Here is a 16,503-nt window from a genome sequence, read left to right on the forward strand (position 1 = left end):
GTGATGAAATGACATACTCATACATATACGTTTCTTCTGTAAAAAATCTAATCAAAATGTGTTGAAATGTAAATGTTTTATTGTGCATTTTTCATAATCAATTGCATGTTTTATTATATAATAAATTGCATAATAAATATTATATTTTAGAAAAAAAATATTTTTAAAAAAGTTTGCAATTCTTAATTAATGAATCAACTACTAGGGAAGTATGATAATAGCTGTTATTTTATTTACCTTATTCACCTGCAGTGTCTTGCCTTAATAAATATGCTGCAGACATAAATAAAAGTTAAATGCAAAGCGTAGGATAAAAATCTCAGTATAAAAGCAACAGAAGTCAACCGAAAGTCAGTGCTGTGCTTTGAGACTTCAAAAGTGAGATTAAGTTGTTTTTTTTAGATGCTTAGCAACATCCTTGTTCTTTGTTGCATGCCTCATTAGAATGTAGACATTAAAAAAACATTTTGTGCTTGAGCTATACATCATTTATCAGCATGTGGGTGAGAAGATTGGTGTGGAATTCTTTGAAGAAAACTTTGAAAGAAAATTGTTTGTGTAACTTTTTTTCATAACTGCTTACTTTGAATTGTGCTTGTGCATTTCTTGCTTCTCAGCTTGTGCCTGCAACGTGGCTGGGACATCAGGGTCTCCGAATGACTGCCATCCAAATACAGGAAACTGTGTTTGCCTGGGTCATGTGACAGGACGAGACTGTGGACAATGCGAGGCTGGATACTTCAATCTGCAGCCTGGATTGGGCTGTGAGATGTAAGATTTAGAATGTGTCAGTTTGTCCTATATTTGCCTTTCAAATAATATCATATAGGATTACACGGTGGCTCAATGGTTAGCACTGACGCCACAGCAAGAAGGCAACTGGTTTGAGTCCCGGCTGGGTCAGTTGGCATGTGTGGAGTTTGCATATTCTTCCCATGTTCGCGTGGGCTTTTTTATCAGTGCTCTGGTTTGCCCCACAATCCAAAGACAGACACTATAGGTGGATTGAATTAACTAAATTGGCCATAGTGTATGTGTGTGAATGAGTGTGTTTGGATGTTTTGCAGTACTGGGTTGCAGCTGAAAAAGAATCCTCTGTATAAAACATATGCTGAATAAGTTGGTGGTTCATTCCGCGGTGGCAACCTCTGATGAATCAGGACTAATCCAAATGAAAAGGAATGAATAATATCATCTAAATTGTGCTCTTTTGTTGTTATTGTTGTTGTTGTTTTTTTACAGGTGTAACTGCAATCCTATTGGCTCATTGTCTTCAGCATGTCATCCAATCACAGGACAGTGCATGTGTCGAACAGGTGTCGAAGGGATGTCATGTGACACTTGCCGAATGGGATTCTTTGGTTTCTCCTCAAGAGGCTGCAGAGGTATTATATATCATTAATGAACAATCTAAGGTGTGCGTTATTTTCAGCGTGTAACCATGTTGGTCTTGACCGTTAGAGTTTTATATCAAAGCACCAATCCTTGCGGTTATTTCAAAGGAAATAAACAAATAAAGTGCTCTCAGTCCCATATTAAAACACACACAGGCACACACTTGCACACAAAAACTGCAACAAAAGCATGTTGTCACTGCTACACTGCGTATTAGTTTCATGCAACTTTTTCAGTTGCAAAACTGATATTTTTCAATGACAAGGTAGTAATATTGCTGTTCTCGAAGCAATTCATATTCATTTTCACTTAGTTTTGAACTATTTAATTATTAGAGAAACTGACCCATATCATCACCATAGCAGGTATGCAGTATTTTTTATTTTAACCCATGCCTGTTGATTGCTTGATTCTTATTGGATGGTTAACATTATAAGACATGCAATTATTTTTAAGGAACCGCACAGCAAAAATCGTTCCAGGCATTATTTGTGCATTATTTGTAAATAATTCAGCTTATTTCACACTAACACAAACACACACATTTTTGTAAAAAACTGAAAATATGAAATTAATTAAAATGTACGTGCCAAACAAGTATTTCTGTGCTAAATTAATGAAATGATTGGTTTGTTGCTTTTAGTTGCCCTTTTTTTATATGTTTTAATTTTTTTCCCTAAATTAGATATAATTACTCACAATTTTTGACACTGACATTTCTGACACTGAATTTTACTGTGTGTTACCATAAAAACAATGTTTTGCCCTGAGCTCATATATTGATTTAATTTTTTTTGTTTCAAATGCAGCTCCTGGAGGGCCACAGCCCTTCATAGTTTAGTACCAACCCTGCTTCAACACACTTACGCCGTGGTAACTCTGCAGTTTTCGCCCCATAGACTTCCATTCATACACAAGCGAATGTGTCAGACTAAAAACACAAGCTCCTGCAACAAGTTTAGCAGTTTTCTGCGTTGCAAAGTTTAAGCTTGGTGAACTCTGACCTGCAAAATCGCATCACTTGATTTGCATGAGACCAATGGCAGATCAAAACATGACCTCTCTGGACACAAATTTAAAATATGGACCAATCACTCACTTTTTATGTCTAATCACCTTGTTTAATCCCGCCCCCCTTTTCTCAGCCACGTACAACAGAATTTTGCATGCTCGAACACTAGTGTGACCGCGTCATTACCTGTAGGTTTCAAACATGCCTAAAAGACTCAATAAGTTTGATTAGGTGTATTTAATTAGGGTTGGAATTACACTGCAGAGCTGTGGCCCTCCAGGAACTGAAGCTGCGTTCCAAATAATAATAATAATAATAAAAATAATAATAATAATACATTTTATTTGTAATGCGCTTTTCTCAAACTCAAAGCGCTACAAACAAAAAAAAAAACTATAAAACTGTAAAAACAATAAGTAGGAAAGTATAACAATAAGTAAGATAACAGTAGATCACAAATCAAAAACACTACTAAAGAGGTGAGTCTTAAGAAACTTCTTAAAACAGTCCAGATACATGGCATTGCGAATAGTAATGGGTAATGCATTCCAAAATCTTGGCGCACGGTATGAAAAAGCCCAACCACCCATGGTGTCAAATCTTATGCACTTACACACTCAACAGCATATTATATGTATGTAGTGTCATCTCTAATTGAACACTAACGTCTTATTTACGAAGCGGAAATTCAAACCATTTCTCGGATGACGTTTAACGGTTGCTAAACTTGTGAAATAAATAACCAAACTACCAAATAATACCTGCCATGATTATAACCACATTCACCATTGGGAGGCAGTATAATCACTCTCATACAAAAATATTGCTTTCACAATCCAAAATAAATACAGAGTAATCAAACATCAGTGCCCGAAAGCTCCGCCCCTTCCAATACATGGGCAAGGCACCAGCTGTTAAGTGCGTGAAGTGTTCAACAATCCACACTTTATTTTAATAGTTGAATTGAGTTGAATTTTACATTTTTTCAGTGAGAATGTACTACTTACACTATTTATACTACAAAATGGCGAAGTATAGTGCATAAGTATGTCATTTGCGATGCACCTTGAGTTTGACAAGGTGAGGAACCTAAATTTTGAAATATTCCGCTCAGCTTGATTGGACCTATGAATTTAGATTATAAATAAATTTATTAGTTCATCTTTAGTATACCAAATTTCTAATATTAAAAAGTATTAAAATACTTTTTCAAAATGCCAAGTGACTTTAAAAGATCTTAGGTCTGTATTACAAACTATAATCTAAATATTTTCAATACATCTCAGAAGTATTAAAACACATGGTGTGATATTTAAAAAATGTACAGAATGAACACATATTTAATGCACAGTTTAGTTTTGTCCACTGTTTCTTTCAAATACTTTTTTAAAGTGTTGTAAAGATACTGTTTTCCTCATCTGTAGCTTGTAATTGTGACCCCATGGGCTCGACCTCAATGCAGTGCCACAACAACGGGACGTGTTCTTGTCGCAACGGGTTTGTTGGTTATAAGTGTGACAAGTGTGAACAGAACTACTACCAGAACCGCCTGAGCCACCAATGCGAGGAGTGTCCTGTGTGCTACAGCATCATTAGAGACCAGGTGGGTGAAACAGAGACCATGATGAAAGGATCTTTTAGTGTAATAGTTACCCAGAAAATTAAACGATTCACAGTTATGTTTTATCTCTTCTTCTTGCTAAGTTCTTGACCTACATCCTTCTTTTCTGGTCATAATCAGCATGGGTGGGTGGCAATACAAGGCTGATTTCAGCTCTGCCTTTTAAATGATGAAGCTCAGTGAGGTTTAATAATAATGTGTGATTGATAGTTTTATTAATTAAACCTATGTCTGCTTCCGTGATTGAGTGCTTTGATTCTATTTTTCGTCTAAGACTACTTTTATACATGGGTCTCATTCACTAAACATGTATTTTTGTGTGAAATGCGCGTATGGTTATTTTTTATAAATATTTATACAAAAATGTATTCTAAATATCCCCCAAAAAAAATTAAAAACAATTTATTACACATGTACGCAATAATCATGTACATCCAGGGCCCTATATATGTGTACAGTATGTATACAGTAGTCAACATTTAAAGTAAATCAAAAAACCTTTAGAAAATTGTCCTAAGACAAGAATGGGAGTTCAATAGTTTAAGGGCGTTCTCACATTAGGTACAGTTGCCTTAAACCGTGCCAAAGCGTCATTGTCCCCCATCCCCTCTTCCCCTCAGCACTGCACTCACACTGCATTTTTTGCCTACCTGACCTGAGCACGCTTACATCATCGATGATGCGACTGTTCAGTTTAACAGGAAGAGAAGCTCTCTCACTCAGCACAGTGGAGATTGCTTTAATTATATCGTTTTGTATTATTTTTGTCGTTTGGGATGCAGTGATATGCAGTCAAACACTTTGCAGAACAGATTCACCACTTTTGACGCTCATACATTATCATAAAAGTCATTGTGCTGCAGGTATTAGGAGGTTTGCTGAAGGTGCAGTGAGGGGTTTAAGTCTTTAATAAACTACAACAGTTTGCATTCATTAAAAATTAAGAATGAAACAAGTGATGTTGTATCTTCAGATTTGGGCTCAGACGCACTTTGCACTCATGCTACAAGTGTACCGCGCCAAAGCTCAAGTGAACGCACTCAGACACACCACTTCTAACCAGGGCAGGGCCGGCCAACTGAACCGTGCCTGAGTCCAATTCAGAGCACTCACATTTCTCAAATGAATTGGGAAAAGCACCTGGGCATGGTTCGTATAGAATAGTGTGAGTGAAAAAAAAGTCAGGAAAGTGGGTGAGTCCAGCTGTGTTTAGGTGGGAGTGTCGGGGGAGGGAAAGAGGGAAGGGTTTCCATATAAATGCGAGTTTTTAGTTCGAGCGTACACTGATTTTTACAGAGGCAAAACAACACACAGACACCACAGTTTGGTACTTTCACTTTCATTTAGGAACATGTCATGCATGCCCCCCATGACAAACAAGATATTGGATGCGAGGAACTGCTTGAAGAATGTAGATTTAATGAAATGTTTGATACTGCACGTCATTTGGGAGAAAAAAACTTGGATGCACTGGGTAGGTAGTGTCTGTGTGTGTACAGACTATACTGTAACAAAATGCAGCGGAATTTCTACATGACAGTAATAGTTTGATTGTGGTGCTAACATATTTACATTCAGAGAGCAGCATTTACAGTGGATCTTTCAGTCTCTAATATTGTATATATTGTGTCTCTCTGCTGTCTGTCTTTGAAGCTATCATGCATATTAATGAAGTTACACCTCATACACAATAGAGCATGCTGATTGGCTATCTGGAAAGACTTGGAAGTCTTACTCATGAATAATGCTGAAAGCTCAAAGACATCACGTTGTACCTGCCGGTACAGACATCCAGTCTAAAGCTGGAATTCACACAAGGATTTAATCGGCGTGACGTAGCTTATTATCCTTTTTAACCAAAAGATTGAATTTGCTCTAAATAATGCAAAAACATCCAATTTTCACTTTCTTTGTGAAATATATGTGTCCTAATAGTGTTTTTAGCAACGTGGAACACATTTAAGACCGTCAACATCTCAAAAAAATGTGTTTTGGTGTTTTGTGACCCTTTAGCTGGTTTGGGCTTGTATTATGCAAAATATTAACCTTGTGCTTGCAGGCTATAGAAGACTCCAAATTCATTATTGAATGAGTTTGAATAAGAACGATAATAAATAAGAATGTTTTTAAAGGTAACATGAAATTAAAGTAAGTCTTTTTACATGTTAGTATAATTTTTTTAATGATATCTATAAGCTAGTGCACTCCAATACAGTGACAAAATTTTAGTTAGGAAGGTATTAAACTATAACCCTGATATTAACATCCACAACTTGCAGTTTGTCACGTCCACCTAAAAGGATAATTTTTTTACATCATTCATGCTTCAATTTCTCATCTAATCTTGACCAATCAAATGCTTTATAGTATGTAACATGCTTCACCCCGTTCATGGTTTATAAACAACACACAATTATTAGTAAATTAGACCCATTGTTTCTACATCTTCATCTTGTGTATTTTGGTAGTGAATTTCTTTTTGTTATATGAACAGGCCAGTAAACTGAAAGCTAGACTGCAGGAGTTGGAGTTGCTGCTCAGTAGTTATGACTGCAATAGATACAGCCGGCAGTATCGTGGGCACCAGCAGCACAGACACCAACAAAATGACCTGGATAATCACATACAGAAGGACCAGGTTGAAGACTACCTGCCCAATGCTCTTGAGGATCTCCTTGCTATTCAAGGTGAAAATCTCTTAATGGTTTAAACTGCTTATGTCATAAAAGAAGATGATTCACAAACGGTCATCATGAAAATATTAACATGTTTTGAGAAAGCTGCGTTACTGATAAATAATTTAATTAATTAAATTTAAGTTTGGTTACTGTTGCTGTTACCAATTGTTTTACTGTTAAAAACGTGTATTGTAGACCCCTCATGCCAAAACAAACTATAGAAATGTATTAGTAGGTTCATCAGATTTATCATTTAGTAATTACAATACAAAAATAAAAATGAATCCATTATTTAAGTTGTTTTGGAATATTAGTCGCAGCATGTTTCAGATCATTAAAAAAAACTTGACACATTCTGAAAATTCCATATTTTGTTATTTGAAATGTGCTTTGACTAATATTTAAATTAGTCTTTTTCAAACTAGTTTGCATGTTCTCCCTGTTTTGTGTGGGTTTCCTCCGGGTGCTCCGGTTTCCCCCTCAGTCCAAAGATGTGGTATAGGTGAATTCGATAAACTGAATTGTCCATAGTGTATGAATGTGTGTGGAAATGAGAGAGTGTATAGGTGTTTCCCAGGACTGGGTTGTGGCTGGAAAGGCATCCGCTGCATGAAACATATGCCAGAATAGTTAGCGACCCCTGTGGCAACCTCTGAAATAGAGCCAAAGGAAAATAAATGAATGAATTAACTTGTATGTGTCCAATTTTAAAATGCTCTGTATTTCTGTAAGGGCTTACTAGCTGATAATATTCAAAAACATTACATTATATATAATATTACAATCTCCCCGTGTTCGTGTGGGTTTTCTCTGGGTGCTCTGGATTCCCCCACAGTCCTAAGACATGTGGTACAGGTGAGTTAAATAAGCTAAATTGGCTGTAGTGTATGTGAGTGTTTGCAAGAGTGTGTGGGTGTTTTCCAGTGATTTATTCCGCTGTGGCGACCCCTGATTAATAAAGGGACTAAGCCAAAAAGAAAATTAATGAATGAGTGAATGATAATATTACAATAAGTATTAGCATTTTATAATTGTTAATGCACATGATGCCACTTGAAGTCACTACAACATAAATAAATCATATTTTAAAATACATTTAAATCAAAATTAATGTTTAAGAAAGAATTACAATTTCACAGGAGGATAATTTTGCCTTCAACTGTCTATAATTGACCAAACACATGCTATTTTTATAAAGCGACAAGAGTACTAACTATAAAAATCAAAAACATTATCCTTTTTGTGAGTAAATCTCATATAAACATAACTGAAAATTTTAAACAAATTTGTTCAACTTATTACGGACAGTCATTTGACTGTTTGTCATGTTTTAAGTCTAAAATGGAATAACCGCTGTTCCTTCTTTGCTGCAGAGGCTCGTGAAGCCTTCATAAAGCAGTTCTCACAGCTGGAAACATCTGCCCAGACCTTACAGCTGCAGCTGCGAAACATTGCAACAGCCCTGAACTGCAACCTTACCAACTTTGCGAAGCATCCAGAGGAAGGAAAGACTCAAAAGGTTGAAAATGAGTGTCGAGAGCTTGTTGACACTTTATCGACCGCTCTGAATATGCAGGATCAGCTTCAAAAGATGACTGTTGAACTTAACAGCATGGTGAGTCTGAATGGATCAAATAAATGAACTTCTGATTCATCTAGCCAGAAAACATGTCTTAATGGAGGCTCTTCAAACATCTTATTCTCAGGCCATCCCAGCTGTAATCCCTAAAGAACCCAACAAATGGAATGCCATAGTGAATGAATCTGAGGTTCTGGTGAAAAGGTTAGCAGACTGACTTCATGTAGATTCAAATTTTAGATGTAATTTTTGCAAACATGCTTTATAATTCTTTTGCTTTTAACAGTCACACGGATATGGCGGCTCATATAGAGCAGGTAGCAGAAGATGTCTTTAAAATGGCTAACAGAACCTATTTGCAGCTGGTAACTCTTCTAGAGGACAACTCCACAGAGTCTCACATACAGGATCTCACAGAGAAGTCAGTTACTTTGTTTGGTTGTGTGTGTGTTTGTTTGTTTGTCAGTCCATTTTAACATGTATCTATGATATTTATTAGATATGTAAAGTACCTACCAATGGTACATACACAAAATACTTTAAAATATCTTTTAAAAACAAACTAAACTGCAATTTACTATTAATTTTTGTTTGTTTACGTGTTTAAGTTTTTATCAAATCATATATTTATTTGGTTTAAACCTTAAATGTGAGCCTGGGGTCTGTTCATCGGTTCTTGCTTAACTGATCTAAAATGATTTGGCAGATCCTGGATCTTTTAATCTTGATAACTGATCTCTGGCTAATTTGTTCTTCAAACAAGTTCATGAATTAGATTAAAATGTCTGAATGAGCTGATCTGAGATCGCTGCGTGTGTTGTGAAGGAAATCTATTGATCCTCAAAATCATGATCAGCAATGCAACGATTGACTGACGGCACGGCAGCGTAATGACATCATCTGATTAATATTCAATTATCCATTTGAGCAAACTTACATAAAATTTATGGTAAACGCTTTGTTAATTTATAATACTTGATAACTTTCCACATTTGTTGTGGGCTGCATGCTTTACACTTTTACGTGTCGAGAGTATTGAACAATTTATTTAGTTTTACATTTAGAGCGGGTTTTCTTCTCTAGTAGATTATTTAAGTTTCTTAATCAGTGTAAGGAATAACTGGCTATTTAAATAAACTTTGCATCAAAAAAAGAATCTTGTTAGTAAAAGTGTCTGCAACTTTAGCAGAGCATCAAATTACCAGCGTATTAGCTGTCAAAACATGAATGTTGACTGCATAATCATACATTTTTCCTTAAAAAAACAAAAACCTTAAAATATTGTGCATGTCTGTTATTATACATAACTTGTACTAAAGGTGATACCTTAAAATGGTATACGTTTGTTAATATATATTATACAATTATTACTAAGAAAATATCAGCATATTATATTATATAATTATTACTATGAAAATATTAGCATTTGGTACATACTTTCAGTATTACCTTTGCTTTAATGACCCGATCTAGTCCAGTTTTGAGTTACCAGACCAGTTGCTATGACAACAACTCTTGGATGAGTTTTGAGGAATAAACCAATCCTGGATTGTGTCAAATCATAAATAACCAAATACAGCTAATTAAATAATCCACGTATAAGGAAGGGATCCCTGGACCACAAAATATTTTGGTAAATATTCAAAAATAAATTGTATGGTTCAAATGTATTGATTTTTTTATCCTAAAAGTAAAGATCGTTTTCCATGAAGATATTTTCCTACTGTAAATGTATTGACACTCAATTTTTATTTAGTGATGCACTTTACTAAAAAAGTGCTTCAAAATTGATTTTTCAGTATTTAGATTTTTCTTAAACCCTCAGATTCAAGATGTTCAAACACATGTATCTTGACCAAATATTGTCCAATCCCAAGAAAATATATATCAATAGAAAGCCTATTTATTCAAATTAGGTTAAGGTTAGGGTTATTTTTAGATGATGTATAAATCTTTATTTTGTGTTTTAAATTACATTTATGACTGGTTTTGTTTTGCAGAGTCATAAATTTTGATTGAATATTAATCACAAATGTTTATTTCCACACCCGATCCAGAATCAGTCAAAAAAAACAGGCGAATGGTCTGTACAGGCAGCGAAAAAAATGGAAACAACATAAAACGATAGAAAAAGGATTAAAACACGGCTAAACAAAACAAGACAAGAAGAAGCTTATACAGGTTAACAAGACTAAGCAAAGTGTGTGTGCAAGAGTGGTATATAAACATATATAAAATCTGTTTAATGAGTCCTTGTTCAGTTTCCAGCTGTGTGTGTAATTCTAGGAGAACCAAAACAGGTGTGTGTGAGTTGCATGACAGGATTTGTAGTTCATAAGGTGACAGAATTGTAGTCCGGGTGATGGTGCATGTTAATCTGCGAGCCTGGATTGCTGGTAAACATGATATCATCATTTAATCATATACATCAGTTCCACCTAAATTATTTAATCAACACAACATAATTTGTTCAACTGCTATTACATTTACACTTAACAATAAACAAATATTATCAATTGAATAAGTGCTACTGAATGGGGATCAATATCTAGTAAATAAGAACTAAATAAACAAATAATTATATCTTATGAATTAATACTAGTATCTATTAGAAATACAGTAGTACCTATGAAGAATCACAAGTAGCTGAGACTACTAGTACATACTCGAATAGAGAGAAGAAACAAAAAACACAGGTGTGAATGTACATTTTTTAAGGATTAAATGTTAAAATGGCTTGCCATGTTGTTTCTGTTCATCAATCTGATATGATGGTTTTGAGGTGACCCTTAATAACAAATTTTAAATGTCACTATATTTGTGTGTAAAAGGCTGGAGGAGATGCAGCAGCTGAAGGAGAATCTGACTCTTGAGGTTAATGAGACATTAGTGACACACCTGTCACTTCAGAAACACAACGCAGAGATAGCGGACATTTTACACAACATCACTGCTTCACTGTCAGAACTACGCAGAACGGATGGCAATTTCACCCTTGCTGTGGAGGAGACCAACATGACCTCTTTCTCACAGACGCTTAATCAAACCAATGTCACAGCAGCTCAGAATCCTCAACTTACAGAGGTTTGTCCTGCAGGTTAATATTGTTGTGAAAAGAGGCAATGATGCTGATGATATGGCTATAGATGAATTAATAAAATAGTCACACTGTATTGTAAAGTAACATTAAGACTTTTAGCTAAAAAAAATTACTAATTTGCTGCTTATTAATAGTTTAGTTTATACAATTCACAGTATTAGCAAACCATTAACTTGCACTACTAGATGAATAAACTACCAATTAGCTGTTTATTTATAGTTAGTAAGTTAGAAGTTGATTTAAAATTTTGGGTAGGATTAGGGAAGCAGAATAAGATCATACTTTTTAACTACTGATGAACAGTTTATATCTTTTTTTTTTTTAGTGAATATGGAGGGGGGGGGGGGGGGGATGGCCTCGAGCCAGGATTCGAACTTGGTACACTCTGGGACACTCTGAAGTGCTACTGCACCCTATGTCAGTGCGCTTACCGCTAGGCTATTGCGCCGACAACAGTTAATATCTTAATAATAAGCCAGTAGTTAATAGCATGAATTGTAACCTAAACTAACGTGTTAGCAGTAGATTGTAATGTAGTAGTTGGGCTTAGGTATTGGGTAGGTATAGTGATGCAAAATAAGATCATGTAGATTATGTGCTTTACACATTTGATGGCAAAAGAATTTGTTCTCCTGTAAAATAATTAAATAATTAATTATTTTAAGAAATTATATTTCCAGAACCAGGACATTTTTACTTGTTTTTTTTTTCTTCAGGCAAACAACTTATTTCTTTTATTTCAGTGTGAATAAAAGCAGTTTTTTATTTGTGCTGTCAATCAATGTAACAAATTAACTAATTAATCACACTTTTTTTCGCGATTTTCACATTTAAAAGACTGAAACTTGTAATTTTGGCTATTCAAATATAAAATTAATGTAAACGCAAGACAAAAACTATTCAAATTGTTTATTAGAATTTTTGTTTAACTTGCATTTTTTAGAATCATTTTTAAGGTAGAATTTTAGATTCTGAATAATATTTTAAGGTCAACATTATTAGCCACCTTTAGAATTATATATGCAGTTGAAATCAGAATTATTAGCCCCCAACACCCCTTCTGATTTGTTTTTCTTTTTTAAACATTTCACCGAATTATGTTTAACAGAAAGAGGAAAATTTCACAGTATGTCTGATAATATTTTTTTCTTGTGGAGAAAGTCTTATTTGTTTTATTTCAGCTTGAATAAAAACAGTTTTAAATTTTTTTAAAACCCATTATAAGGTCAATATTATTAGGCCCTTTAAGCTATATAGTTTTTTGATAGTCAACAGAACAAACCATTGTTGTATTATAACTTGCCTAATTACCCTAACCTAAATAGTTAACCTAATAACCTAGTCAAGCCTTTAAATGTTACTTTAAGCTGTATAGAAGTGTCTTGAAAAATATCTTGTAAAAATAATATTTACTGTCATCATGGCAAGGATAAAAATAAATCGGTTATTAGAAATGAGTTATTAAAACTATTATGTTTAGAAATGTGCTGAAAAAGTCTGTTAAACAGAAATTGGGGGAAAAATAAACAAGGGGGCTAATAATTCTGACCTCAACTTTGTTAAAAAATGTGTTGAAAGAATCTTCTGTCCTTTAAACACCACTCAACAAATATTTGAAAAAAAAAAATTTATTTACAAAAGGGCTAATTATTTTCTCTCAACTGTAAGTAATAATAAACAGCCAATATCTTAATAATAAGCATACTGATAAGAAACTGTGATAATTAAGTGATAATAAAGTGATAATTAGTCTCCATACTAAAGTGTATAAATAAAACATATGATTTTAAATCTTAGTCTGAAAGTCAGAGTGAATATATATTCTAAAACAAATGTATCTGCATTTCAGAGTGAAGACCTGATGAACAGAACAACCAATTTAGACATTTCTGTTCAGTCCAAGGAGCATTTGGTAAATAAGACCAGAGAAGAAATCCAGCCGGATATGGACAGTGCCAAAAATAACCTGAAAACTGTTCAAGAGCTGAAGCAGGTAAATCTGGCAAACTTAAAAGGGACATGTCATGAAAATATGTCTTTCTCATGATTAAGTGCTTTAATCGGGTCCTCTGTGAATCTACCAACTGTGAGAAAGGATAACTCATTAACATTGTTTTGGTAAGACTTTTTCTACAAGCATGTCGTTAAACTAACTGCTCATATTTTACCTACTCTTGTGACATAGTGAAGTGGATTCTGACTTACCGATGGTGTCTAATGAGGCATAAAAAACAAAAGTGCACATGTGAGACAATGTATTGAACAGACTAAATTTTTAGTAAAGCAAAGCAGGAACTAGACCAGAGCTACAAACAACTGGCAGGCGGCAGCAGAGAAGAAACACATACTCAGCCGCTGCAACACTAGCCATTTCTGATTACTTGCTGTATTAGCTGTAGATTTACAATTTCCGCATCAGCATAATTTGTAAGAGTCATTTGTTTTGTTGTTTCTGGAGAATAGCATGTTAAGGCTCTTCCCTCTTCTGGAAAACGGCTTATTTGCATTTAAAGGGACAAGCACAAAGGCTGTGCATTATTTTCTTTTTTGTATTTTACATTTTTACATTTTACTTCAAGACACATTCTGGGGACACCAGACTTTATTTTACATCTTGTGAAAAGGGGCATAATGTGTCTGCTTTAAAAAGAATTTTTAAAAAGTCCTTGTAATTAGAGGTCTGGCAGTTCTTTCATCCTGTGAGTTTTAGCACCCCCTGACAGTCAGTCTGAAGGGAAATGTTACAGCTCGAGAGAGAGAGAAAAAACAATAGGGATGTATTCCCAGCTCAAAGCAAACTCAAATGTGACAATTTTCTGCCAAAAGACAGTGTAATGAGATGCATCTTTTGTGTTTTTATCTGCAGTTGACGGCTGCGGTGGAGGGATTGAAGGTGTCAGCCGTCTCCTCTGTGGTGACTGGGAAAGAGGTGGAGGCGGAGATTCTGTCTCTGCAAAAGAGTCTGCAAGGTAACTGTTCCTTTCATACTTACACTGTTGAAACATGGGATGCTTTTTCAAATTATGATACGTTTGAACATAAATCAGGTAAAGATGAAAGGGAATTTGTGCTAACTACAGCTAAACATTTTTAAAGTCACCATGAAACAGAAGCTAAGATTGTCATTTTTTCCCATTTCATGATAACCTGAAACAGTCCTGAAATGAGAAAAAAATGTAGGGCAGTGTATAATCTCATTCTTTGGGAACCAGTTGGATCACTGAAAAATCTGTTGCTATCAAATAGAAATGAACAAAATGAAGAAAGATTGATAAATGAACAAAAGTAGGGCAGAAACGAGAGTCTCTCCTGAAAGGCTTCTTATATGACCAGAAGTGAAGTAATTTCAAGTGTGAGGCAGGGAAGGTTACGGTATCTGACAGTGCTTAATTTGTAAATAAATAATTCCCGGAACAAAACCAGGAAATAAAAGTCACAGTGACTGAAGTCCACCAAATATTTTTAGCTTTTCCAGAACATGACGTCATTAAACAGTGATAGCGCAAAAAAAGAGCATCACATTTCTGAACGGTCTTTAATTTTTTTTGTATCATATAATGTTATAGGTCAGTCATGGGTAATAAAAATGTGTAGCTACAAACATAAATTGTATGAATCATCACTTTTCAGTTCACTTCACTATTATGTTCAAGAAGAGACCACAGTTATCTGTTCTGTCATGACTTGAGATGGTTTTGCTTCTGTCTCCCACTATCCTGATCCATTTACACAGTTTCATCTTCTTGAGATCCATTTTGATCAGGCTCATAATCAGATTTACTCGTGGTTTTAAATAATGAAAATCTGCTTGACTGACTCTTTGCCATTTATAAAATACAAATTTTATTTAGGTTTGCCACTATGCTATTATTTATTTTTGCTGCCTACTGTTCACGAAACAATCACCAAACAATGAGAGTTATTGTGAACATAAGAAGGCAAATTGGCTAAAAATATTGTTGAGGGCCAATAGTTAAACATGACTTTTGCTTTAACTTGCACATGGTGACTACCGTCATGTGTGTGTGCACGGATATCTGACATTTTCCAAAACAGAATCTGGCAAGATCCAGCTCAAATTAAGCACTGGTATCTGATAAAAGATTGTGAGGGCAAATGAACACTAAATCAGCTTAGATTTATTATTTTTAAAGGGCCATGAAACCCCCTCGTTTCAGCAGGGTGTTTTCACACCTCTACTTTGGTAAAAGTCAGAAAAGTGGGCGTATCCAGCTCTGTTTAGGGGGAGTGTGGGAGGAAGAAAAGTGGGATGGTGTGGGAGTGTCTATTTGGGCACGCGCGAGTTTCAGAGTCAAAATATACACACACACACACACACACATACAGGAGAAATTTATGGTGTTTAACCTACATGGACATCTGTAGTCGAATTATTTGCCAAATTATTAAATGGTGGACTTTAACTGCAGTTTGGCTCTTTCATTCAGGGAATTCATTCATGCCCCTCGCGACACACGAGATATTTGATTCGAGGAGCTGCTCTAAGCGTGTATTTTTCATGCAATGTTTTATACCGCACGGCGAATGAGAGAAAAAAAAACCTCCGCATTTCCCAGAAACTTAGATGCACACGACAGGTAGTGTCAGAAAGCCGTGCGTGTTATTCCGGTCACTAAATGCGGTAAAAACCCTACACGAGGTTAAAGTTTGGTTGTGGTGCTAACGTGTTTACACTCTGTGCAATAGTTTGTTAGATACGACCAAACTGAATAAACAAAGAGCACTGGTCGCTCACTTACCAAATCTGTAGAGACAGGACAATCACCAGCAACTAGAGCCGCATCTTTATAAAGAGAAGACTACAAACGAATCCAGATCTCAGGGTTTGCAGATGAGAACAGCTCTCAGGTAAACAATAATCCTCCTTAGACACGTAAGTTATTGTTGTCGAGCGTCGCGTACACTGTTAATCCACACGTGACTCTGAGCTCTCACAGAGAGAAAATGAAAACGAAACTTAACTGCAGCAAACTATAAAAGCAACACTTCACGCTTGTTTTGCCAACACAACGTGGTGTCTCTGTCCTGAAAACACGGTGATAGTAATGAATATTAATGAAGTTGCACAATAGAGCGCGCTGATTGGTTTGAACCAAG

The 16,503-nt window shown here is 35.2% G+C and overlaps 1 protein-coding gene across 2 annotated transcripts in view; it reads left to right on the plus strand.

The window, feature by feature from the left end:
• Positions 1 to 16,503, plus strand: part of lamc3 (laminin, gamma 3) — a 225,036-nt gene that overhangs the window by 201,759 nt on the left and 6,774 nt on the right. For both annotated transcript variants that reach the window (XM_087253657.1, XM_087253656.1), the window contains 10 exons: positions 618 to 771; positions 1,243 to 1,385; positions 3,832 to 4,010; positions 6,523 to 6,715; positions 8,080 to 8,321; positions 8,413 to 8,489; positions 8,572 to 8,706; positions 11,117 to 11,369; positions 13,235 to 13,378; positions 14,252 to 14,354. In XM_087253657.1, coding sequence (XP_087109783.1) covers positions 618 to 771; positions 1,243 to 1,385; positions 3,832 to 4,010; positions 6,523 to 6,715; positions 8,080 to 8,321; positions 8,413 to 8,489; positions 8,572 to 8,706; positions 11,117 to 11,369; positions 13,235 to 13,378; positions 14,252 to 14,354 — 1,623 coding nt within the window. The remainder of the gene's footprint in view (positions 1 to 617; positions 772 to 1,242; positions 1,386 to 3,831; positions 4,011 to 6,522; positions 6,716 to 8,079; positions 8,322 to 8,412; positions 8,490 to 8,571; positions 8,707 to 11,116; positions 11,370 to 13,234; positions 13,379 to 14,251; positions 14,355 to 16,503) is intronic.

This window comes from Danio rerio, chromosome 5 (assembly GCF_052040795.2).
Source record: "Danio rerio strain M-AB ecotype USA chromosome 5, GRCz13ab, whole genome shotgun sequence".
NCBI lineage: Eukaryota > Metazoa > Chordata > Actinopteri > Cypriniformes > Danionidae > Danio > Danio rerio.